General features: G+C 30.2%; 3 protein-coding genes across 12 annotated transcripts; 1 reads left to right on the forward strand and 2 right to left on the reverse strand.

Annotated features, from left to right (window-relative positions):
- The first annotated feature begins 40 nt into the window (after positions 1-40).
- Positions 41-16,610, forward strand: LOC124952611 (GATOR complex protein Iml1). Of its 10 annotated transcripts, none has more exons than XM_047502731.1 (24): positions 41-458; positions 532-657; positions 778-1,249; positions 1,316-1,512; positions 1,675-1,958; positions 2,035-2,267; positions 2,362-2,577; positions 2,632-2,808; positions 2,878-3,018; positions 3,592-3,600; positions 6,367-6,584; positions 6,662-6,867; positions 6,974-7,109; positions 7,204-7,404; positions 8,173-8,283; positions 8,774-8,847; positions 10,319-10,429; positions 10,527-10,734; positions 10,802-10,910; positions 10,976-11,419; positions 11,514-11,674; positions 11,746-11,914; positions 11,995-12,311; positions 12,376-16,610. In XM_047502731.1, the coding sequence occupies exons 1-24, from the start codon at positions 108-110 to the stop codon at positions 12,571-12,573; spliced, it is 4,869 nt and encodes a 1,622-aa protein (XP_047358687.1). In that variant the 5' UTR covers positions 41-107; the 3' UTR covers positions 12,574-16,610. The 10 variants fall into 10 exon arrangements, with proteins under 10 accessions (XP_047358687.1, XP_047358682.1, XP_047358680.1 ...); XM_047502726.1 differs by having other exon boundaries at positions 2,038-2,267; positions 6,935-7,109; positions 12,376-16,609; XM_047502724.1 differs by having other exon boundaries at positions 42-458; positions 6,935-7,109; positions 12,376-16,609.
- LOC124952613 (rac GTPase-activating protein 1) lies at positions 12,574-16,474 on the reverse strand. The gene is made up of 10 exons (XM_047502735.1): positions 16,110-16,474; positions 15,830-16,032; positions 15,607-15,761; positions 15,125-15,536; positions 14,855-15,024; positions 14,633-14,759; positions 14,324-14,556; positions 13,930-14,227; positions 13,677-13,852; positions 12,574-13,591 (listed from the first exon to the last, which is right to left on the reverse strand). Exons 1-10 carry the CDS (start codon positions 16,192-16,194, stop codon positions 13,528-13,530), a joined length of 1,923 nt encoding a protein of 640 aa, XP_047358691.1. The 5' UTR covers positions 16,195-16,474; the 3' UTR covers positions 12,574-13,527.
- Positions 16,611-22,338: 5,728 nt separating the features above from the next.
- On the reverse strand, positions 22,339-26,020 carry LOC124952001 (arrestin domain-containing protein 17-like). The gene is made up of 8 exons (XM_047501212.1): positions 25,734-26,020; positions 25,470-25,585; positions 24,570-24,689; positions 23,934-24,148; positions 23,619-23,792; positions 23,377-23,550; positions 23,074-23,317; positions 22,339-22,975 (listed from the first exon to the last, which is right to left on the reverse strand). Exons 1-8 carry the CDS (start codon positions 25,787-25,789, stop codon positions 22,815-22,817), a joined length of 1,260 nt encoding a protein of 419 aa, XP_047357168.1. The 5' UTR covers positions 25,790-26,020; the 3' UTR covers positions 22,339-22,814.
- Positions 26,021-27,609: the final 1,589 nt, after the last annotated feature.

The following is a 27,609-nucleotide window of genomic DNA, read 5'->3' on the forward strand; positions in this document are numbered from 1 at the left end:
AAAGCTTCGTCATTTATAGCGAATGTGTGTATATATATATAATATATATATCATATTACAGATATATATATAAAATCAGAACTGACCGCTAAAGTGATGGGTTAAAAATGAAGCTTTTTAAACTAATTGTACATCAAAAAAATTTTAGTGGTGAAGATTTAATAATTAATCCCAAAGATTATCCAGGCATAAAAACTGGAGATGTCGTTGAAATTTATCATCCTGAAGATGAGTTCAGCCGCTTACTCTTACAGGTTACATCTTTCAAAGAAGATCTTCAGGGACGAGAAACAATTAGTGTCGAAAATAATGTAGCGACGATGTTTCAATTAAGAACTTTTGCTGATGTTTATATGAATATAGTAAATCCAGAAGATGTAGCACTGGATTCGGTTGAATTAACATTTAAAGATCAATATATGGGACGTAGTGAAATGTGGAGATTAAAAAATAGCTTGGTATATTAAAATTTATACTCATTACATTATGTTTCAGTTATTGGAATTTATTACTGTACGTCTTATGTATTAGGTGAATACTTGCGTTTATATGAATAAGAAGATAGAATTTTGTGGAGGTAGCATTCGATGTCAAGTATATGAAATGTGGTCTCAAGGTGATAGAGTTGCTTGTGGTGTTATTACTGATGACACTAAGGTATGGATAGGATTATTCTGTTGTAATATAGCATTAATATAATATATAATATAGTTTTTTAATATAGTTTTTTATACATTAAATTATTTATTGACTTTCTTTAATTATTATATGATTTAGGTAGTCTTTCGTTCTTCAACAAGTATGGTTTATCTTTTTATTCAAATGAGCTCAGAAATGTGGGATTTTGATATTCATGGTGATCTTTATTTCGAAAAAGCAGTAAATGGATTTTTAGCAGACTTGTTTCAAAAATGGAAGAAGAATGGTAGTAATCATGAAGTAACAATAGTTTTGTTTTCAAGAACATTTTATAATGCCACGAGTTTAGAAGAATTTCCAAATCATATGAGAGAGTGTTTACAACATGATTATAGAGGTCGATTTTATGAAGATTTTTATAGAGTAGCAGTACAGAATGAAAGATATGAAGATTGGAGTAATGTATTGGTACAATTACGTAAATTGTTTACTGATTATCAAAAGTTTGTATTGGAATATCACCAAAGACCAGATGTTAGTATGCCAAAAGCAATAAATTCTACAGCAGCACAAGGAAATTTTTTAGAAGTTTTGAACATGTCATTAAATGGTAATAATCAGTAATTATAAGCAAACCACATCTTATTCTACATATTAATCCACATTTATTTTACAGTTTTTGAAAAACATTATCTTGACCGTAGTTTTGATAGAACAGGTCAATTATCAGTCGTAATAACTCCTGGAGTAGGTGTATTTGAAGTTGATAGAGAATTGACAAATGTTACTAAACAAAGGGTTATTGATAATGGAGTAAACAGTGATTTAGTTTGTGTTGGAGAACAACCATTGCATGCAGTTCCTTTATTAAAGGTAGTAAATTTTATGCAATGTTGTAGTGATGATATAGCAGTGTACACTATATAGTCTTGGCTTTTTTGTAATTTACATATTTTTTTTTGCATGTTTCTTTAATTATAATACTGCTTATATTCCTTTAAGGAATATATTATTATCAGAAACATATTATTTTAGTTTCATAATAAAGATACATCTATAAATGCACCAGATGACTACAGTATGCCTCATTGGATTAATCTTAGTTTTTATTCAACAAATAAAAAAATACCTTATTCTACCTTTATACCACGCATAAAATTGCCTCAAAAGGTGTCAAAACATTCTATGGACAATGGTAGATTAAATTGTAAAACTAAGCTTTTACAAGAAGACCCTAGGGAATGCTTGCATAATTCTTTATTTGATTATGATGCTTATGATGCTCAAGTTTTTCAATTGCCACATGTTCATACTTCAAGGTATTATATACCATTATTGTCATACATTTTTTGTTCTTTCTACAATATATTATGTAATTTCAATTTTTAATTAAAGTAGTTTGCAAAGAGTTACTACAAGAACTAAAAAAACAAGTGTGGCATGCATTGAGACTCATAATAATGCTCACATATTAAAGCTTTTAAAACGTAAAATGTCAGATCCTGATATTCATCATCCATCACCTGAAACACATGCATTAATACCAGCAGCCGCAAGAAGTGCTGCAATCTCTATACCTCATCGGACAGAAAGTGTTGAAAATAACGATTCTAATGAGGAAACAAATGGTATGTATACAATAATTATATTCTTTAAAATATTTCAGATAATAAAAATCGAATATTATATATATATTTATATTTAAATTCGTTATTTTAATAGTATCAAGAACATCTATCAAAAGTGATATAACCGATTCTGAAATATCACCACCATTCAGACCAGTTGTTGGAAGTGCTGGTAGTCCAACTAATTCAATTTCCCAACCTGCAAATATAGTTAGACCTAGCAGAGCACTTATTAATCCTTTTGATCCCTCACATGTTACTATAAAATTGACCAGTAATAGGCGCAGATGGAGCCATATTTTTCCTAAAGGTAACTATAATTGTTAGATTATAATATTATATTTTATAGCAGCAATAATTTTAGGTCCAACGGGTGTTTTGATACAACAACATCACTATCAAGCTGTTCCCGCACAGTCACATCCTGAACCCCAGAGTGATACTACTTCAACGTTGAGTGGATCTCCTATGGAGCAAATTACAACTACCAGCAATCCACATCATATATCAAGATCAGCTTCTCAAATTGGATTTCAAGATCGTTAGTACTCAGTGCTATATAAAATATCTATATTTGATTTTTGATTGCATGATATTTTCTTAATTTTAGATACAAAAGGGAAGTTTCAGCGCATAAATTTGATAGGTGGAGATAGAGTATCAAATACTAATTCATCTGGAACTAATAAGAGTTTAACTCTTTTATGGGGTGCCACTGGTGAACAGGAGTGGACACCAGCACTTACAACAGGTTTGCCGATAATTATTCCAAGTATTTCTATGCACAAATTTTACATAAAGTAAGATGAATTATTATTAACAAGATAAAGTGAACAAATTATTACATAATCAAAATTTAGTAGGATTACAGTGTAAATGAGAGAATCTCCAAGTAATCTGCAATGACTTTTTGTATAACTATTCACATCATTCCATCATACATATAAACTGCTTCTTGTGTGGTTTTTGCATTAGTACATATTTATTTCATCATCAAATTTTTTTTAAAACAATCATCAAATCTTTATATTAATTATATTAAAATATAATTCAATCAGTAATTACATAAATAAAGCATTGTTTATATTTACTTGAGACAGATTCATTAAAGAAGCAATATCGTTCACACTGTCATATCAGACATTAATAAGGATTAAAAGGATTATTGATTTTTAGAAATATTTTTACTTATTCTCAACATAAACCAATCGGAGATATAGAAAATAATGGTATTGCATTTATTTCCATGTTATGGTACGTCTTATTGGGACGCAACGCTGGACGTATTGATGCGTGTGTGCAACTATGATGTCACATTAAACAGCAATCATAGGTTAGCGCCATATATTACTGAAAATTGATTCGGTTATGGTATACATTTATTTTGGGATATTGAGTCTACGTAGAACTGTCACTACTCTAGATTAGTTTTTCATTGTCTCTCTAATTTCTATTCTTGTTTTTTGTGCATGCATATTGTACATAGCTATTTGTGTGTAATTCAAATTGAACTTCTTTATTAATGTAGTAACTTATTTCAAGCTATGTGGTCCTTATTTAGAATATGTCCTTAATATTTTAAACGTTTTCTTTTTGTCAGTTACTTCTGTTTCATTGTTAATTAATTTTAGTGATATTTAAGGGATTTAATAATATTTATTTGTTATTTGTATAACACTTTGATTATGGATTTGCATATTTGTATATGTATTCTATACATGCACTTAAATGTGTGCAAGCAATATTTAATTGTATTTTATCAAATGCTTTTATACAGATGTTTCTCTCTTAAAATCTGCTTTTTTTTTTAGAAGATGTAACCTTCTGCAAACTTAGGAAATCAATCCAATACTACATGGTTTATACAATTCTTCTGTTTTACAGTTCTTTTGTACTTCATATTGTATATGTTATATCGTAATATTATTTATCTTTTAATCTATGCTTTTTGCCATTTTAAGGTAATCAAATGTGCAATGTAAAATTAATATTTATATGCAAGTTAGGCACCACATAAATAATATATAATTTATATGAAGATAATATTCGTACAAGTATATACATTTGAATACCTAAAAATATCTATTTACTAGAAATATGTAGCAATATCATTTTTAATATACATCTTCATGCTTAGAAGCAGCTCTGCATCTAATACGGCACGACATATGCACGCACGTGACACACGCACGCGTACATACGAGGGTAATCCCAGAAATACCCGATCTGATGTATAGATAGCGGTTGTTGTTTGAAAAGAATGACTATGGAAGAAAGTACTAACATTATAAAGCTTTATTTTTAAGTTTAACGACATTACGTTATTTAATATTTATTTGGCAGCCATCAATAGTGAAAGCTCTAAGTGAATTTGTAAACATGGACAAAATTGGTTATCGTAATGTGATACAATACTTTCATTTGAAAGGCCTCAGTCCAATTAATATCAAAGCGAAATTAGATTCTACTCAGGGGAAATTTGCTCCTTCATTTACAACAGTAAAATATTGGGTGGCAAAATTTAAAAAAGGCCGTACGAACTGCCAAGACGAACATTGTAGTGGTCGACCAAATAAGCTGATCACGCCAGAAATGTTGAAGAAGATCCACAAAATGGTATTGAATGACCAACGACTGAAAGTGTGCGAGCTAACAGACATGGTAGGCATTTCAAAAAGTGCTGTACATCGTATATTGACTGAAAATTTGTACATGAGAAAGTTGTACACAAGATGGATGCCATGATTATTTACAATGGAACAAAAACAGCGTTGTGAGGATGTTTCAATCCAGTGTTTGACAAAGTTTCACAGCAATAAAACCGAGTTCTTGCGTCAAGATTCATAATCATGGATGAAACGTGGTTATGAATCCATTTTACATCTGAGATGAAGGAACAGTCAAAGCAATGGACTGAAAGGCGAGAATCAGTTCCAAAGAAGACAAATTCCATTTGCAGACAAGGTCATGGCATCAGTCTTTTGAAATGCGCGTGGGATAATTTTCATTGATTATCTTTAGAAAGGAAAAATAATCAAAAGTATTATGCGAACTTATTGCAATATTTGAATGATGAAATCAAGAAAGAACGGCTGCATTTGGCGAAAAAGAAAGTTTTGTTTCATCAAGACAACGCACCAATTCATACGTCCGTTATCATGATGGCCAAAATCAATGAGTTAAAGTTCGAATTGCTTTTTCATGCACTCTATTCGCCAGATTTAGTCTCCTCGGATTATTTTCTGTTTCCAAACTTGAAGAAATGGCTCGGTGATAAAACATTTGCCAACAATGAAGAGGTGGAGTCTGCGATTGATGGATTTTGAGGAACTCGACAATTTTCACTATAAACAGAGTATCAAAGCTATTGAACATCGCTGGGAAAAGTGTATCGAGCTAAAAGGAGACTATGTAGAGAAATAAAGATATTTTTTTCTAAATTTTTTGTGTTTTCTTTGTTAGGTCGGATACTTCTGGGACTGCCCTCATACATAAAATAATTTATGTCTATATATATATAAGCTCAATATTATATTCTCTCCTTTTTGTAGTCCTACAAAATAATCTCAATACATCACATATGTAATTATCACAAATGCATATTTAATTTGTGTGAAAAAATAAGCCTTTTGCTTATATTAAAAGTTTTGTGTGATATAGTAACAAGATTTTTTTGTGCATTCTGTACTTATTTGAGAGTTTTTGTTGTATGTTAATTTTAATATCTAGGTACTGTACAAACACACACACACACACACACACATCTTCAACTTCCCCCCACACACACACTATATGTTACATACTTTGTTTATTATACTTTATACTTAGAAAAATTAGTTGTGGTATAAGTTTTTGTTATAAAGAATTAAATGGCATGTTTACACATATACATATTTAGTTTAAAGCAATCAATTTAATCTAAAGAAAAAAAATCATTAATTAAATACAATGTAATCAAAAATGATAGAGAGAGATATTGTATTCAATTTTATCTACTAAAATTAAGATGCTGAATGTATAATTGATATAATTCCAATTGCTTCTTGTTTTTATAGTCTTGCAAACATTTTATTATAGTCTTGTCTTTTTTATTCTTTAGGTGTTGATTGGAAGTCATTAACAATTCCAGCTTGTTTGCCTATTACTACAGATTATTTCCCAGATAAAAGGAGTTTACAAAATGATTATGTAGTTTCGGATTATAATCTGTTACCAGATGATGTAAATGCGGATTTTGCACAACAACGAGCGGTTTATAAAAAACCTTTAACAACTGCAGAAGTCTTTAAAGAGCTCGTTTCACAGAGATTGGCTCAAGTATGAGATAATTGTATAATTTTTAAATAATAGTAATAACAATTGTTATGATTATATTTACATTTGTATTGTTCAAGGGTTTTCAGCTAATTTTATTACCACCTATCAATAAAAATCAAAATAATACGTCTGGTAGTGGTACAGCTGCACCCATAAGTTCTGTAATGCGAGGAAGACAAGCAGAATCTGAACCAAAAGAAGAATACTTGCTTAGCATTGGTCGAATTTTTCATAAAATATCACTTTATGGTAACTCTATAACAGTTACAAGATACAGACCAAGGTAAGTAATTGTTTGTAATAAATGATATTACAAAATATAATGATTTAAAACATTATTTATTTCCTAGGCACCCTTATCCACCATTTAATATCCATTATCGATATAGATTTCATGCTCCTCATCATGATACATATGAAGTATCATGGGTATCTTTTACAACAGAGAAACTTGAAAATTATAATTGGAACTATTTAGATCATTATATATGCACAAGAGGACATACTGATTTTGCTTTAGTAGAGGTAATTATTTATAATATCCAATAATAATAATTTCTTATTTTTATATTTTATAAAATAAGTCATCATCTGTCGTGTAATCTTCTTTGATTTTAAGACTCTTAAATATTGGAGGTTCAGAGTATTCTTGCTGCCAATGAACAATTTTGCAACTCGAAAAATTTTGGAAGGTTCATCAAAATGCGATATATATACACCAGCTTCTGCAGCTGAGCAAGCTTCTCTTATGGATGGATTTTTACGTTTTATAGAAGGATGGTTGAATAAAATACGACGTCCGCATCCTAATAAAAATTGGGTAATGTCTTCTTATATCTTTTTACTCTTTTAATTTTAAAATGTTATATTAGAAATTGTATAATCTGTTATATAAGAAAATAATATATAATATTAAATTATTATATAACATTGCCATGATATCTCTACATAGCAATAATTTGTTTGTTATTTAATTATTACTTAATTGTGATTTTATTTTACATAATATTATTTTATTAGCACTATATTAGAATGTGCATGCTAAATTTTGTAGTTAAATTATGCTCATGTGACTATTAACTTATTTTTATTTCTTATTTATATAAAATTTTTATTGATTAATTTTATTGGCTTCATATTTGATTTCTGCATTTATTTTTATATATTGTCAATATTGTAGTGTAGTTCCATGTCTTGGTACTATCTATAAATATTTTTTTACTGTAATAATGTTAAAAATTATTGCATGTATTATTTTAAATATATAGAAACAAATTGCTGTGAATATAAATAATAAGAGGCAATAAATGCACGGCTTCATAATAAGCTTGTGTAGTCAAAGACATTCACTACTACTACAACATATCGGACAAAAATATTAAAAATAACTAACTTTTCCTACATTTATAGGCTGATTTTATAATTACAATGTACATTTTATAATATATTGAAACAATATTTCATGCCAATTTTGATAATACAGAAACAGTTTCGTTTTACAAATATGGCTACGTAAAATTATATATAAATAAATCACATATAAACAAATTTGTAAACAGGTAGTTAGCATAAGGGATGGGGTATTTAGCATGCTATGTTTCAGACCCCCACAGTTCTAAGTGGTGTTCCTCCAAGAGACCCTGCCTCTCATTTGACCAGACGCAGGCACAGCACGAGCCTAATATTCCTCACTAACCAGGTACTTCCCCTAGCAATAGCCTCCATCTATTGAGGCAGCTATTAATCTAATCTAATCAGGTCTAAGCTTTGAATTAGATAATTTCGAGCAGAAAAATATGAATTTAAACAAAAATTGATATCTTATTAATATGCACCATTTATATTCAATACATGAATATAAGTATTCCTTATGCCTGTGAATACAATTTAATTGCTTTTAAATAAATGTTATTTCGAATTATCATAAAGCTTATGTACTGTATTTAATATTGATTTTGAATATGCTTGATACTTGCCTTGAATGTGCATCCACAGTTTAGCAAGCTTTCTCATTATGCGTGAGATATTACTGTTTAATTCTATTTTTTTCCAATATTATAATATGTATCAAACATGTTTTTCTTTAATATCAATTTTTATATTATTATAAATAGACAGATATCTATCTTCATAATCATCAGCTTTGTCATGCCCTCACAGTTATCCATACTTTTCATCATACTTTACAGACCAGTCTAGTCAGCAGCTCTCCCTTTAGAGAACGACTTGGAAGCAACCGTCTACCAGAGAAACCACGACCAAGGTTTGAACATGCTTAAATTAATGATTTCAGCATTGTTGCTTTCTGCTAATTTCACTACGTAGTTCGTCACCTTCTTTTATTCCAGTGGACCATACAAAATTGGTGTTAGACACTTCTTCTGCTTGTCTATATATTGCACGAGAATTGAATTACAACATTTTTTCATGAAATATAGTAATATTATCTTAAAGTATTTTATGAAAAACATGATACTTTTCTGTCCTTAAAAAATCAATGTAGTAATTCATTAATTTCTCGAAAATATTACCTTGCATAATTTCTTTGTGTTTCAGTATTATTTATGTTTGAGTGTGATAATATAATTAATTTCCAGTTTAGCACTTATGATGATAGACAAACAATTTTATAAGAAACTAAAAACAACATAGATATTATAAAATATATATTTTATATTTAGAATGTTATATATTAGTATTAGTTAGTATATATTAGTATATTCTTATAATACATTAAATTTAATTAAATTGTCTACATCTATCATCTATAGTGTTATTCTGTAATAATTTTTTTATAATGATGTATGAAGTAAGATTGGTCATAGAAATGCTTTATTATAGATATTTGCTTTATATTCATAATTTGCATTAATTAATGGTATTGTGTGCTTTAATTAATAACAAGCAATATTTTAAATTTCTATTATAATATTATTGTTATTTTTGGAAGAGGTTTACAAACAAAACAGTTTCAATTTATGTGTTGAAAAAAAATTTTGTATACATTCTATACGTTATAGCTTACTTCATCTTTTTGTTATTACTATGAAACAAGTATATAGAGTATCTGCATGATATATTTTGCCATTGTAGATGAAATTACAAATTTTAACATAAGGCATGATTCAATATATATGCAGAGACTCTACTTAGAGTATATGATTGGTAGTGAGTGTGGGAGTGACGGGGTTCTCTGTACAGGAGAGGCATGTAGTGAATACCGCTGTGGCTGCACGCACGTGCCTCGACACTCCTCGTCACGTGCCAAACAGGTTGGTTAATTCTCTTACCTCTCTTAATACAAATATTAATTTTAAATTTGATTTTTTATTCATATTTGGGTATGTATATACATATATTTTTTTTCTTTTAAGAAAAAGATTTATAATGAACCATTCAATTAATATTTTATAATAGTTATGAAATAACATTGAAATGTTTTCGTTTCTTTTTCTTTTTTCTTTTTCTTTTTTCTTTTTTTTTTTCTTTTTTTTTTTCTTTTTTTTTTTGTAACGAGCAATGCTCAAGTGTATACATACGAATTACATTTTTTAATAAATGTAAATCTCTCATATTATATAATGATAAAAAACATAGAAGAGACTTGTTCGCTTGTTTCTGCAGCAAAAATGTACATTGCTTAATTTACCAGGCACTATGCATTTCATTTTTTTTCTTTAATCATATTCTAAGAGATATGTGGACATATTTTTAATCTTTTTTTGTGACGTTAGATCTGGTTCAAAAGTAATGGATAGAGGAAGAGTTTCCCCTGCAAGTGAAGCAGTTCTTCCTCTTGCTTTGGAGCAACAACAACAAGATCACTTTGAAACTAATGAGGATAGGTATTTAATTAAATCGATATTAAATACTATAATGTACTTAATTAATATTTTTTTATGAGATCTATTTATATTGTATTAATCAATTATTTACTTTCAGTGCTAACATGGAATTAACAAAGTTGAAAAGTAATGCTACAAATGCAGAAATTTTAGAAGCTATGAAACATCCACAAACTGGAGTAGGATTTCTTACACAACATCCATCTTTACCAAGTCAAACTTTTGTTAGTGCTGATGCAGTTCAATGGTTAAGTAATAATACAGAGGGTGGTGTTACTGTAGAAAGTGCCATCAATACTATAAAAGTAAGATAATAAATACTTAATGTACAAAGTAGTGTTGATATTATGCTAACATTTTATTTTGATTTAGGGAATGATTCAAGAAACGCTTATTTGTCATGCATCTGGAGATTTTTCTAAACCTTTTATATTAGGATTTTATTTGTATCATATAGTTCAAGATAAGGAAAACCAAAAAGGTAAAATTTCAGAAACTTGTTTAATGAAATAGGATTAAACATTTTTCATTCTGATTTTCTTTTAGCTGCTGATTATTCGCCACCTTTGGGTGATCTTCAAAGTTTTGAAAATGAGTGGGTGGAAGTTGAAATGAAAGCTCCCAAAGGTTGGTGTGAACCAACTACTACAACTACTGCTACAACTACTACTACTACTACTACTGCTACTATTACTACTACTACTACTACTACTACTACTGCTACTGCTACTACTACTATTACTACTACTACTACTACTACTACTACTACTACTACTACTACTACTGCTGGTACTGCTGCTGTTGCTGCTGCTGCTGCTGCTGCTGCTGCTGCTGCTGCTGCTACTGCTGCTACTACTGCTACTAATTTACCAACAGTATCATCTCCTATATCTATACCCAATTATGATACTGTTGATGAATCGAATGTACCACTATTTTTAAGGGATGATCTAGATTTAACAAATTTCTTGGAGGAAAAAGAATTGAACGGTTGTACTTTTTATATAAATAATTATATAAATAATATGTAGTGTTCATTTGCATTTATATTAACAACATTTCTAATGAATTGTCTCAATTGCAGTACCACCATATAAACACACACATCTAGATATTGATATCAATAACAAAAGTGATAGAATAGAGTGGGGGCATCTTAGGTATCAATCTGTATATATGATCGATCATTCTTATGAACTTGTAGTGCAATGGGTAGCTTCGTCTGGTAGCATTGTAGCTGACCTTGTAAGTGTTGTATACATAAATAATGAAGTATAATTTAATAATGAATATCTTACGAAAAATTTTTGTGCAAGATATTCATCTGGCAACGCAAGGCTCAAATGTGCGGAATTCAAATGGTACCAATTCCAAGTGATTTGTTAGCTTTACCATTTACTTTAAAGAGTGATCCTTTAAGAGGTCCTATTTTTATACCACTCGATACAGAATGTCTTATGGGAAATAAAAAATTTCTATTTGAAGGTCTGTCAATAAAAATACAAAATTATTGATTGTTTAATGATCTGATATATTTATTAAAAAAAAAATATATGTATTTTTAGAATTTCGTGAAGATACATATGCTCAGAGATTATTCTTATTTCAAGAGGCCATATTACGAAGATTTGGTTTCATACCATGTTTGATTGAAAGTTCTGAAAATGATCATCAATACGTTCATGTAACCGGAAATGCTTTTATACTTGTTCCATCTACAAAAACTACCAGACCACGTCAACGTACCGGCACTAATATAGTAAGACGAAATACGGGACAAAAAAGATATCCAGTACATCCGGAGCAACCAAGTCCACATGAAGCATATATTACACGTCATGTTAGTGGGAAAAGTAAAGATGATTATAATGTAGATAGACGAGTAAGTATTAATTGTTTCTATTGAATAAACATCTAAATATATAAGAAATACATTTATTTTAAAGATGGGATTTCTTTGGTCATGGAATCATATGATTAGCCGAAAGTGGAAATCATTATCCACTTCAGCTGGCGATGAATTGTTTCAAAAGAAAATTATTCAAGATTTTAAACACTTTTGTTCAAATGGAGATAATAGGTTGAAGCAATTTTGGGATTCTTGTTGGGAGTTGAAAGAAAAAAGTTGTACATATTTAAAGTAGTAAGAGGCATAGAATTAAGTTTTATTAAAAATGTAAAAAATGAATTTGTGGATATATCATTCAAGAGCTTTAATAATAATTAATATCCGTTGATTATTTTTACTATGATCACGTGACTAGATCTCCCGTACTATTTCGATTATTGGTAAATAAATAATAAATAATGAATTTTAGCTGTGATCTAACTATTAAGTCTTAAAAATGAGATATAACGATGAAATAATAAAACAAATAGTGTTAACTTAATTTTTAAAAAAATAATTTTTATAAAACACTTTTTTTTATATTTTGTGGCAAGAATATTGTCTTAATACAATTATCAATTCTATTTCTTACTTTTGTTATAATAATAGATATTTATATACGTATATTGTTAAGTGAAATAAACATGTGTTAAATCATAGAGAAATTATTTACTTATTACAATATCGTTTTATATTTATACCACAAAAGTATAAACATAAAATATATGTCATACTTTTCATGCTATAAATACTAAACGAGTTATAATTCTTAAGAATACTAGATGTTATAATTCTTTTTTTTACAGATTACTTATACTTTAACATTAAGTACGTTGTCGATATAAACAGGATATTAAAAGAAAAATAAAAAAAAAAAAAAAAAAAAAAAAAAAAAAAAAAAAATAAAAAGAAAAAAAGAAACGAAGTATTATATCGCTAACATTATATATATATATATATTATTATATAGTTATAAGGCACTTTTTATAGTAAATATGAGAAGTTTGTGCAAGTTTTCGATAGAAAAATTAACATTTATATAATCATATTAAAGTAAGAGCCTAAACAATCGCTGATTGTTATGAGTCATTAAGTGCAACTTTGAGTTTCACTTAATTCTATAGGGCAATTGCAAATATAATGTATAATTTAAATAAGCTCAATAGTGTTTAGCATTAATTCTATACACGTCATAACATAATAACATTACTTAATAACCTATTCTAGAAGGTGGAGTTGCAAAGTATTTTTTGTTTTTCTTCATAAATGTACGACTGAAAAAAGGTAAAACAAAAATGAGAAAGAATACATATAGCTATAAGAAGGAAAACATAGGTAATTAAAAGGTTTTAAACTGACCTGGAAGTAAGAGGTGTATGGAAAAATCCACGAGATGTGGTACGTTTCAAAAGTGATTCTGTAGATGGAGTATGTCTTAATTCTCCTGTTTTAGGGGTACCAATATCGTTTAAATTTTCAGGATTAACAAAGTTTGCCCAATAATCAGAAGGAATTTTTAACAAGCTCTCCACAATCTGAAAAATATAATACAAATATGTAAAAAATGTTATCCTTTTGATTAATACAATATAAACATTATATATATACATACTGCAACTTGATTTTTTGTTTCACTAAGCATAGAAGTAGGAGATGGTTCTTGAGAGCTAAAACCAACTAATGTTGGTCCGAACACTTTAGCAAGATTACTTATTGGCATTTTACATTCAGCACTACTAGATACACGTTGTAAATGTAATATAAGGAAAGCAAGAGTATCTCGATTAGGTTGTGGAAGTTCTGAGATTGCTTGATAAAGTGCTGCATCTGCATCTTCTTTATCTGAAATAGTAGTAGCGCGAACAAAATCTGCCCAAAGTGCTACAGTAATTAAAGGTTCCCGCAAAGATCTATAATAAAAAATATAAATCGTTATTCATTAATCATTAAAAATTACTTTATATTGCATTAAAAAAAAGAAAAAAAAAAAAAAAGAAGGAATTCACCTAAGAAAATCTTTTAGTGTAGAGCAGATTGTAGGTATATCAATGTCAGAAAGATTAGGAGCACCTTTTCCTCTGAGGAACTTATCTTTCAAACATTTAACATCTGTTGATGCACCATTTACTCTGTATAATCCTTGTTCACTCATACCTCTTAATTCTACCTCATTAATACAATGAACTATTAGCGAAGGTACCATTGGAGGTATCATAGGGGCATAATCTGCTATAGTACCCTAAAAATAATAAGAGAAAATTTTGTTTAAAATTTAATTATTAAGGTATTTCATTTTTTATTAATCTTATACTTACTGAAGTACCACGGAAAGTAGGTGTATTTCCTGTTGGAACACAAGGAAGTGGTACTAAATCTTTACATTCTGTATGTGCTGTAGCTTTACAATCTCTGCATTTTACAGCTACTTTACCAAATCTAATCCTATTTATAGAAATGAATAGATTTATAATTTTATATCATTATCCATTATAATCTTATTAATTATATGTTCAAAATTTAAATGCAAAATATCTAACCGTTTACCACAAGGTGTACACATTTCAGGTTTAATAACTGTTTTTGCTGTGAAACTATGACCTCTAGAATTTTTAATATTTAAAGTATATCCACCAATATTTGGACTCGGTTTAAAAGCACTTTCTGAATCAGAACCTGATGTAAGAGTTTCTGCTTTTGGTGCTGAAGGCTTAAAAAAAAAAAAAAAAAGAAAAGAAAAACAATAATAAAAAGGAACTAGTACTAATTAATACTAATATTTAAATGAAATAAAAAAAATATTAATGTACCGTAGTATCAACAGCTATTTCATTGAGATCTATTTGTGCCAATTTAGTTCTACTATGATCTGAACTTTTGCGTTTTTTGCGTGCACTATGTGGAGGTCCTTGAGGATTGGTATTTTCATTCATTGGTACAGCTTCGATGACTGAAGATGCAGTGATTGCACCTTCTTTTGGCACTGTGACAGTAGTAGTAGCTATTATTTTATCAGAAGTATTTAATTCTGCTACTTTCTGCAATGTACTACGGCGTTTCTTTGGAGAGTATTCTCCGCTTGGTCTATGTTCTTTCCATTCTCTCTTCTTCTGATTTTGTTGTATAATAACGCTTGTATCTAAATCATCCTCTGATTTTGAAAAACAACTGAAGTCGCTTAATATAGAACCGGTAGAATCTAATTCTGCTATTGTATTGAGCCTAAAAGTAAAGAGAAAAATATAGTTCTTTGTAATCCTTTTATATTCTTTGTTTAAAGAAATAATCATACTTGTCATTATAGTGTAAATCTTTTATGTGTACATTGCTATTTCTTGGATTTATAGAAGTATTGTTGAGAAATTGTAACTTCTCTCTAGTTTCATCATTCAAGTTTCTTCCTCCATCATTAAACAGAAGATCTCTAACTAAAGCTATCTGTCGCTCCTGTTAAATATTATACATATAAAAAGTTGTTTTATTTTTATATTTATCATAAAGAAAGATTATAATACCAAAGAGTTTTTTTCTTCTTCAGCAGCTCGTCGCATTTGTTTCTCTTCATTCAATAAACGTCTAGCATGACTTAGTTTTCTATCAAGACGAGTTGCTTCATGATGGGATTTTTCTAAAGCGACATGGAGTCGTTGACATTCTTGCACAGATGCCAACCATTTCTGTCGCATTTCTTCTTGATTTATAGCAAACTGAAGAAACTCTATACAAAAAGAAATTGTATTAAAAGTAAAATTATAAATATGAATATAGGGCAATATTTTAACCTGTAGTATTAACCTTCTTCGCAGGATCCATTTATGAGGACGTTTGAACATCGTACTACTTCATCAAGGCTTGCTAATACTGACAACGATGCAGTCATTTTTTGAACAAAAAGAATTTACTTGAAAACTTGGAAATTGAAGAATAAACGATCTAATAACGTTTCTTCCGTATTCAAATATTAATCAACTTCTATATAACCATGTGTGCGAACACATATACTTGAGATTACATATTTATATTATCTTCGATATAAATCAATAAATCACCGTATTCCTTGTAATTACAATCGATGAAAGATTTTGCGTCTAACTTTATGAAACTTCTGTACTGAGAATTATCCGTTAATATTGTAAACAGCGTTACAACAGATTCTATCAATAATGATTTGAATGTAACCAATAGGAATAAAGTTTAACTCTTACTTTTTCTATAAAACGGTAGAGGACACCACAAACCACAGAGAATATATCAGCAGAGGAGCTAATTATATGATAAACGTGATTCAATTGTTTTCAATATAAATAAATGCATTCTTTAATCGAATTTATTAATTGTTTTAATATTAATCTTTTCGATTTTCCAATCATTGCCAATTATGAGAATAAATTGTTGATCGATGTTATAAATTTATCACAATTGAAGTAAGGATTTTACAATCGTATATAATATACTTTGCGAATAGTTCAGATATTTTATTTATATGAATATTTACTCCTTTATTTATATTTCATATCTAATAGAATCAAGGACTTTGTTGAATCATAAAAAGAATAGAATTTTTAAATCTTTCTTCATTAGTAGTTTTAAAAAGTAGTTCGTCTTATCTTTGCAGAGGTCGTAGCAGTAGTAAACATGTTTGTAAACACCTGTGTTTTTATTTTGCATAAATTTAATATAATTAAATAGAGTTAAGAGTTTTATTTTATCAGTAATTCATATATTCTTCAATTGAATAACTTTTTTAATTATCATATAATATTTTTATATAAAAATGATAGATAGAAAAAAGTTTTAGTTTATATTTTTTCTTGTCAATTTGTATCTTTGTAATCAAATAGATTACAGATATCGTGGTGAACATCGAATTACATCATTACATTATATATATATATATATATATATATATATATATATATATATATAATTCATTATGAAATATATATATATATATTTCATTATATTCTTTGAAATATTTCCGAACGAACGTTTACGTGATATAAATTGTGTAACTTTACGATCTGACAACTAAACCGAATAGAACTTTGTAATATTAGAAATTTATCGAACGTGTATCGGTGTACTTCTCTCAAGAGACATGACTAAAATATAGGTGCTCAACGATAGTCTATCGATGTATATGCAATATCGTATTTAAGAATAAAGGAAAGATAATAAAAGAAAGAAAAGGAGAAAGGACAGAATATAACCAAGACAGCGAGAGGCTATTGAAGTGATTGAGTGCTTAAAACAACTTCTCTTAACTCAGATAAAATAATGTCGAAGTATTGTACAGGTCGTCGTTGAAACTTGGTACATGAAATCTCTTGGTTATTCCCTCGTCGAATCATCGTACTCGAGAAGTATCGATAAGATCTGATACAAAGTGGTAAAGGTAGAAAGCAGAAACTTTCACGACTTCTTCAATCTATCTCTATGTTACATGTTCGAAAAACCAACGAAGTATTATAGTTCATTCTGGAGTATCGTGAACCCAACTCGCAATTTTCTTTAATATACGAATGACCAAAATTGCTCACAAGACTTTTCCAAATCGATATAACGAACGTAACAATTTCAAAAGGGAATCGAATCTCGAAGGGACTGTTCTTGACAGAAATTATACGCGCCATTTACGATTAGAGTTTTTCTTAGAATTATTCGATTTTCATTATTGCACTCCGATATTAGATTAATACGATTATGCTCGATAATTATAATACGTCGTATGTTTGAAAATTCAAAAAAAAAAAAAAAAGAAGAAAATTAAAAAGAGAGAAAAAAGAAAGAGAGAGAGAGAGACAGACAGAGAAAGAGAGAGAGAGAGAGAGAGAGAGAGAGAGAGAGACAGACAGAGAGAGAGAGAGAGAGAGAGAGAGAGAGAGAGAGACAGAAAGATTTGAATTTCTTCTAAGTCTTGGTCATTATTTATAACTTATTTTGCTTCGAAGCTGGCAGAAGGCTCGCGTGGGAAATCGTGCAGAAAACTCGAAGAAAGATGCCTCGGCTGCTGAACGGCCGAATAAGAGAAGCGTAAAGAGGAACCGAGCCAGGCGGAAATCGTTGGGCAATATTTTTATGAAAAATTTCTATGTCGGTCAGAGAGTTGGGAAATGCATTCGGCTCTCTTGCGGGTCAACGCTAGGTGAATCCGATACGAACGGATGTAATCGAAAACTATCCGAATATCACGTAGCCCTAGTTGTTTTTCTTTTTCATTCGTGGATGTCCCTGGTCTGTTTCAAAAAATTACATGTGTAGGTACACATATACGTGTGTTAGGATAGGCTTTATCTTTTTTCAAGTCTAAAACTTCGATTAATAATCATTTTATTATAAACATTATTAATTTCGTTTTTCATTTCAAATATTGACATTAAAATAAAATTATCATTATATATATATATATATATATATATATATATATATCCAATAATCTTTACAATTTGTTTTAAAAATGATATTAAGTAAATTTTTATAATGGAGTATTGTAGATGTAATACGTAGATTGTTCCTCAATAGAAAGTATCTGTAGAAAATTATTATCATTTATTATTATTAGAATACATTCTAACGTCTTCATTTTTATTTTTATATCGCTTCTTCGAATTCTTCCTCTTTTTTTTTTTTAAATTACTCTAGAGGAAGCGGAACGTATGCATATAAAAAATTATTCGCTATTCGAATAATCCGAGTAGCTACACGTAGCATTAATGATCGTGCTATGAGTAGAAAAATTTTACCTTTGTAATCGCGAGGATTGCAGAGAACATAGCGGTATCGCGACATGGATGAAAGTGACTTGGTGAGTTCGCCGCACGAGAGAGCACTTCGCTTTATTACACTGGATTCGAGCATGCGTTATCTATGAATTTTTCTTTTTCAGTTTTCTTTTTACTTTCCTTTTTTTTTTTATAGTAGATTCGCTGAAAGCCGCATCTGGTGCTTGTTGTCCCGGTTTGTATTGTCCTAGTTATGAATCTTTCTCGTGAAATAATATTTTCTATTTCTCTTTTTGTTCTTTTCCAATATCAATGGTTGTGTTTTAAAAGTTTTTATCTCGCAATGCTTAACAAACTTAAACTATCGTTTGAAAACACAAGTGATAGCTTTCTCATTAAGATATTCGATAATCGTTCGAAGATGTAGAGCTGCAGGTATATTCATTGTGTGAATGTATTCACACAAAAGAATATCGGACGTGCCTTATAGTCGTCGATAACGTTTTTAAGTGAACACATTTGATAAGCTTATTCGGTATTGCAACTGATAAAGACGAAAAAATACAGCTGTACATGTCTGATAATAATACAAACCGATAGTTTGTCGCTTTAAACCGATAGTTTGTCGCTTTAAACCGATAGTTTGTCGCTTTGTATAAACTCCTTGGATAAACGGTTTTTGATATATAATCGCTCGTTTCAGATCAGATATTTTTCTGCAACGGTAATAAAGGGCACATTTAGAATTCAGGTATATTGCTAATATAAGATAGTAAAAGAAAAAAAGAAAAAAAGAAAAAAAAAGAAAAAAAAGGAAAAAAAAGAAAAAAAGAAAAAAAAACTTATGGATCATTGAACCAACCGTCATTATATTTTAGGTCGTTTAAAATAAACAATAAGGTTCATGCATAGTCACGTATCCTTGTCGATTGAAGGAACGATGCAGTAAAGTCTACGTGATCGAGAAAGACAACGTTGGTTGATGAACCTTGTGTACCAGATAGATTCCTCTATTAATCCATTCCAAAAGGGATAAAGTGATGAGAAATAAGGACATGTTTACGGAGCTAGAAGAAGAGTGACTGTTACTGAAAGAGAAAGAGAGAGAATATTGGAAAGTGGTAAAAAGAGAAGAAAGAGGAGAAGGAGGATGAGGGATAAGCCCTGTTAAGCCTATGAATGTTCGTCGAGCTCCGATAACAGAGAATTACTGCGGGAGGGCTGTTTACACCAAGTGTTACTGTAGTTGCGCAAGCTAATTGTTTTAACCGGCCGTACTTAACTGTATGCCTCGATATATCCTGGATTTATTTAGCCACGCATGAGAATATCTCTGCACAATGACACTTCAGACAAAGCAATGCCGACTTGTCGCTCTTTTTCACCGTGCCATTGATTCTTTTCTTTTTTGTTCTCACGAACATCAGCATTCCATTGAAAAGTAGCGAAACTCCAATAGAATACCTATTGGATTACCTTTAAACCGTATTTTTTATTCGAGTTATAAATTACTATTCGTAATTATCAATAATCCGTATTATTAACTATTTCATAAAATTATTTTTAGAAATTATCTTCCTGTAAAGTTTAACAAATTATCATAATATTTTTTTTTTTTTTTTCTATAAAAATCTCGAAAGGAACAGTATGAAAGACGATGAATATTTACGATTTTTGCTCAAAGAAAATTATTATTACCTCCATAGTTTAGTTTGTCTTATAAATAATAATGTCCAATTAAAGCGAATCTTAGTAAATTTGTTTGTCTATAGAAACGCTTGCAGAAAACTCTAAGAAGAAAACTTTAGTTATTGATTGACAGATATTATAAAAAAAAGTTTTTTTTTTTTTTAAATAAGTTTAAAAGATATTTATTTGATGAGATAAAAATGGTATATGCAAAACGGAAACAAAAGATATTAAAGATAATTAAGAATACCTATAAATATATGTGTGTCTTTCATTTCTATTTTTATTAATTTAAAATGAATATTACAGGATTGATTAGATACTTTATTAAACTGGAATCTGTGACAAATGACTTACCGTTCGAACTTATTTTCCAGAAGTAAGGAAAGAAGAAAGGAAAGGAAAGATAGATGTCTCGATTCGTCTTTAACCGTGCCGAACAGAGTCGAAGGATGAGACGAGACAGGGAGGAAGATCGAAGAAATGGTTGGAAGTTCGAATTTAACGGGAGAAATTTTTCTACTGGAGTTGGAGGAATGGAAATTTTGCGAGGAGGACTGTTTCTAACGGAAATTCATTCTTGGACGATTCTGAAGGATGACGCAGGTAGGAAGGTTCGTGACTACCCGAGAACTGGTACGAACTTTTAATTAGGTGGCCTCTACGCTTAGGGCGATTTCGGTATAAGAGAACAGGTATATCGAGAGGTAACTCGTGTTACCTGAGGCGAGAGGAAGGATCGATGCCTCGATTCGCGTCCTTTCGACTACTTCATTACCTTCTCCTTGTCGCCGTCATCTCTTGTCTGACTTTGCAGACGAAACTTGGTTACGTTTAATCACCACTAAATTACGATAACTCTTACTACAAGACCCATGATTAAGATCGATATTCAGGAGGCGCACCAACTCTGATGTGGTATTTCAAAGTGCTTGCGGAATGTCGAGATATGTTGCGACAAGAGAAAGAGAGAGGGAGAGAGGGAGAGAGAGAGAGGGAGAGAGAGAGAGAGAGAAGGAAAGAGCGTTTTCTAGTTCGTAGATAGATGTAGATCGTAGCCAAAGGAACCGTCAACCATTGAGCTTCTCCGTCTAGAGCTTTGGTCTCTTCTTCTATACCTAACGTCTTTGATCATGAATTTCAACATTGATTTGTCAATGAATTTTTAGGGTTTACTTCCAATGTAACGAGATGTATCGTTTTAAGATTTATCTGATTAGATAGTCGTGTTCGATAATGAATTTTAATAGCAACAAATTAATTATCTTTTGTAATCGGACATCTCTTCGTCTCCATTCAAAAACATCTTTTTATGTACATACCTATACCCGGATAAATTGGATCTTTGCAATTTCTTTCTCCAATTTCATTTTCAATTCGATATCGTAACCGACAAATTCGATCGGGTTATGTAAATTGTATAATACTGTTCGTTTTTCAGTCTGGTATAGAAGGATATCCAGATCGTGATATGTAGCGAATAGGTAAAAACAAGATACTCGTCTGATGTAATCTTTATATTCAATTTGGAATAGTACAATGTATACGCATATAGATTATACATATTTGTTTGTTTGCCTTTCTTTCTTTTTTTTTTTATACAAGTTTCCATCGATATCAAACGTTAAGGTTTTTTTTTTTATCTTTTTTTATTTTTTATAATTTTTATTTTTATAATTCTTCTAACTCTTATACAATATGAGCTTGCGTAAAATTTCGAAGAATTATACTTTAACGACTCTGTGGTTTGGTCCCAAAGGGTTTCCAAATTTCACTGGGTATATTTATGCTCGGCACTTAGGAGTATAAAATACTTGATCGTTTTGTATTGTACTTGCCAACGTATTTTATTTCCCGGAGAAACAAATCGATGGCAGAATAATAAAAGGCAATACAGTCGGACAACGTTAGACGAAAAGGGAATTGAGATCTAATTGAACCATTATCGCGAATACGATTTGTTTTAAATTTTATATTCCCTTCTCTGTTGTAACGTGTCATATCGTGTTTACGTATGTATGTACGTCGATTTTATAAAGCAACGAAGCAAAGGCTACTATTTACCGATTAACTGGCGCTCCTTTCATTTTTAGTTAGCGTCCTTCCTTTTGATTAAACTTCTGAATTTGTACACACGGTATACGGGAGAGTAAGGTTTGACCTCTCCATCACTATCACCATCATCTCCCGTGGGATCGTCTCGGTCCGGTTTCGAAGATCGATATATTTGACTTTTCTCATAGACGGGTACTAAAAGAAACAATAACAAGAAAAATACGTGAATAAATTTCGTCATTCATTTGCAACAAATCGTGAGTTGCATAACGTTTTCAAGTATCAACGCTTACACAATATTTCTGATTGATTCGCCTCTTCTATTTTCTTTATTGAAGGTTTATCTTCGTCCAAATAAGATACTTCCGGAGTACTTAAAACATTCGATGATAATGTATCAAGAGGTAATGAAAATGTATCTTGTGGATTTTCATAATTTTGAAGAGGTATTGTACCAATTATCACGTTCGTTCGAAGCTTTAAATTTTTCTGAAACATTCTGTAGTACCATTCGCTCACATCGACGCAAGCTTCTACCTGTAGATTTTATTGTCTTTTAAATATAACTATCTTCAATTCGATTAGCTTTAATTTACCTTAAGGGTATATAAAACGTCAATGATATTGCAATGAATCATTCCAGTCGGTGGTACAGCGGGTACGTCAAAAAAGATATCATAAGATTTACAATTTTTGTCGATTGGTTGTTCGATTTCAACTACTATCTCTTTATGCTTTCTAGATTTTTCCGTAACATGATACATAATTACCTAAAATCAAATTAGAAAGATTATTGATTAAATGTAATATAACAAGCGGAAGAAGTTTGAATTGTTACCTTTTTAAAAACAATTCGTAGCTTTTTAACAACGACATTTGAATAATTCTTTAACAATATTTGAATCGGTATAGTTTGTCCTGGAACGTAACCTCTTACTGGCAATGACATCGACATTTTAAGTGATTCAGTTTGACCCATATAAATTTTAGATTGCTTCTCGCTGACGGGTAGCTTAAATGAATGAATATAGTTTACAAATCTTGATATATACAAAAATACATTCAAAAAACGTAGCGAGAAAAAGGATATGCGATCGACATTGAACGAATCCAAGATATGTACGGCGGTGCATGTTTCCAGTTTCATACTCACCGGTGCGAGAGAATCTCGATTAAGGTCGAGGATTGGCGCAACGGTGAATGGAATAATATTGGTGGAAAACCGATAGACGCTTGTTATGTCCAACAATGCCCTAATTGAATAGCGCACACGTCCGTAGCGGCCTTCGAAGCTGCACGGTAAGTTTTCCGGAAGTGTCAGACTGAACGGGTAGACGCCCCCCGTTATCGTATTTTTTGCGTTTCTGTCTGTTCGTAGACATTTTTATCGTGTAAATATAAAATATAGGATAAATTAAACACACAAAAACATAATAGAGAGAAGGAGAGAAATAGAGAGAGAGAGAGAAAGAGAGAGAAATTTAACATTAAAAATGTTAATATTAATTTAATATTATTCAGATCATGTACGTATAGTTACGTGCCAATCCCTTTTCAAAGTCGAAAGACAAGAAAATAAAGGTACTAATATTAATTTAATATCGATAAAATTAATTTAATATTAATATTAATATTAAATGTTAAATATATGTATACATGTATATATATTTATTTATTTCTTATTTATTTTTCTATTGTTCGTTGAGAACTGACGAATCGTTTGTATAATAACAATTTAAATGAAACAATCAATAGAACTTTTTTTAACGAGGAGAACAATTATGTTTACCTCCTGCGATGTAGATCTCTTCGTGTAAATAATTTTCGTCAGATGAGAATTTGCGTCTTATTCCTGCAGATCGATCAGTAAAGTACACCTGTGCTTCTCCTTTACATTTTAGTCGGATTCCTGAATAACAGAGACAATCTTAATCGATGCAATTGATCGATGAGAAAGATCGTGAACCGTATGATCGATAATAGGGATACTAATTAGAGTTATCGCGAAGGATTCTAAGCAAAATCAAATACATAATTATTGCACGTGACCCTGAAACAAATTTTCGAGGACTACAAATCTATATTGGAAATATCAGTGGTCACTCATAGAATTCTATGTGCATATGTATGTGTGTGTGTGTGTGTGTACTTACGTACATGTGTAACATCGTTTAGAAATTTTAGGTCACTCGTTACGCAATACGATCGATACTAGGTTTGGCACGTGTTCGACTCAACGGGGAAGATTTTTAGACTTACGATAAAACAGTAGGTTATATAAAGTGTAAATAAATCTTGAATAAACGTAACGATTGTTTTTACGTTTTAAAAATATCTTTCTCTTTTTTCCCCATCGTAAATAATTTAGACAAAATACACGTGACGTATCGCAATGTGATTTTTTTTAGATTTTCTTTACGATAGTAATATGATCGATCGTGTATATTTCTTTCGTTTTTTACATGTAAATTTATTTTTAAGCTTATATGATCTTTCTTAACAGATACATATATCGAGATTGAATTGATGATACCGAACGGGATATTCTTTAACGATTTGTAAATCATTAAGCATTGAGACAAACAAGATCGATACTCGCATTACGATATATTATTTAAATAGATAAGTACTTAAAAAGAAAGAAAAAAAAAAACAAACAAACAAAAATAATGAAAAAAATTCGACTTACCAATCGCGTTGATCGGTTCGTCAAGATACAGTTGAACTTTCCCAGAAATCTCGTGACCACTGTAATACACTTTCTGAGGATGATCCAATACGAGATCGATGCGTTGCAAACCGATTCTGTTTTGTTGTAAGAAATTATCATTTGTATACATTCATTTTTTTACTTTTTTTTTTATCTTCTTCTATTTTTTTTTTTTTTTTTTTTTTTTTGTATAGATCCTGATTGATCACGATGCATATAAGTATAATAGAAGCATATATGTACCTCTTCAAAGAAGTCTCAGAAATCGGAGACGTAGGTTCAGATTCTTGTTCCTCCATTATCGCGCGTTTCACGAAGATTTTTTTAGAAAGGATTCAAGGAAGACAACAATTACGAGGAAATATTTATGGAAATACTAAAGTATAGCATATTATGCAAGCGGATATTCTTTTTTCTTCGATCTCATAATCCAAAACAATTTAATTTCATGAGATCAAAGAATTAAAAAGAGAAAGATGATATGAACGTCACTGTCACCGGCAATGCGAGTATTTCGATGACTTACAAGTTAAGGATCTGACGCGAAGAATGTTTGTTGATAAGATTCCAAAATCGCCAGACCAAACCCGAAGAAAAGCGACGCATGCGTCAGCAGGTTCGCCAATATCATGGCGACATTCTGTCGCGCAGACTACCGAAGAACATAACCTTTGCTCTTCTCCGTTGGCACGGATAATCGAAGAATTCCCAGTTGGCCTGGATCATCCTCTGTTAGTATACGTTAAAAGTAATGGTTACGTTGTTATAGCGTGCTTTTAAATTAAGGTTAAAAATTTAATGATTTAATTCATATTAGTCATTTACTTGGAGTTTTCTTTTCCTTTTTTCTTTCTAATATATCCTTTTATTGTCGTTGATTTTTTTTCGTTAACTTAGTAATGTTTTTACTATTCTTTTTGAATGAAAAGATTTACAAGGGATAGAAAAAGGAATGATTTCTACCTAAGTAATCCTCTTATATTGTAGTATGAAAAACTCTATCTCGTTATATGGAACTGTACGAAAGCGAAATACTGTTATTTGATAAAAACTATAAAATAATAAAATTTAACATTTCGTTTCATAAGAAATTCGAAGGAAGACTCATATATTCTAAAGATTTATAATAATTTGTAAAATTCACTTGTGATTTTAGAAATAAATTAATATAAATAAAAATTCTACTTTACTCTTTTTATATTTCAATTCAAAATAATAATAAAACTCAAATTCTATATATATATATATATATATATATATATAATAATAAAAATTAAAAATAAATATAAATATTTTTAAATTTACTAATTGTCATAGAAAAGTGTTTTAATTCTATTAAAACTGATTTTTAAAAGTAGCATGTTATACGAGTGTTTTCGAAATTTTTAAACCGTGCGGTATCTATAAAAGCTATGCTCACATGCACAGTGCGTGTTATAGGAGAGTTAACTATATTTTTATTTTTATTAAAACCATGATAAATAGACTTTCATAATGTAGATTAGATAGAAGCTGGTCGGCATGCTGACAAAATAACGTCATGCAAAATTTTTTTGAAAAAAGGACGTTTCTACGAATAGGAATAAGCACGAACGAAGCATCGAAACGAAGGAAACTTTTTCCATTGGTTCGTTACGTTCTTTATGTGACGTGCTCACCGTGTTAACTTACCACAACGTGTTCACGTCTTTAGAATTCGAAGTAGTTTGGTGATCGATTTTTCAACTTTCTTCATTTTAATCGATCGATCTATCTAATTTTAGATAGCCTTGGAGGAAGTATCCTATCTCTAAGGTTTCCTTCTTTAAACGAAAAATTTAATGAACGACTTGGAATATAATCTTGAGAAGTAGGTTCTATATCTCGACTGGATATTCTCCTTATGATGATCTCATTTTACTCTCGCTATCTTAGTATCATGGATCTTTGTGCATGGTAACGAGATGCTGGGCGATATTAATTACGCATGCTGACGAGCATACTGTATACTCTTAATACTACGTAGGTAATGCTCCTTAAAGATTGCTTTAATTAGCGTTCTCTTCTTGAGGACGCTTTCAAGGTATTAATTTATGCGATCTGTACCTTTGACACAAAAGGACAAGCATCTACCGATGTA

This window comes from Vespa velutina, chromosome 10 (genome assembly GCF_912470025.1).
Source record: "Vespa velutina chromosome 10, iVesVel2.1, whole genome shotgun sequence".
NCBI lineage: Eukaryota > Metazoa > Arthropoda > Insecta > Hymenoptera > Vespidae > Vespa > Vespa velutina.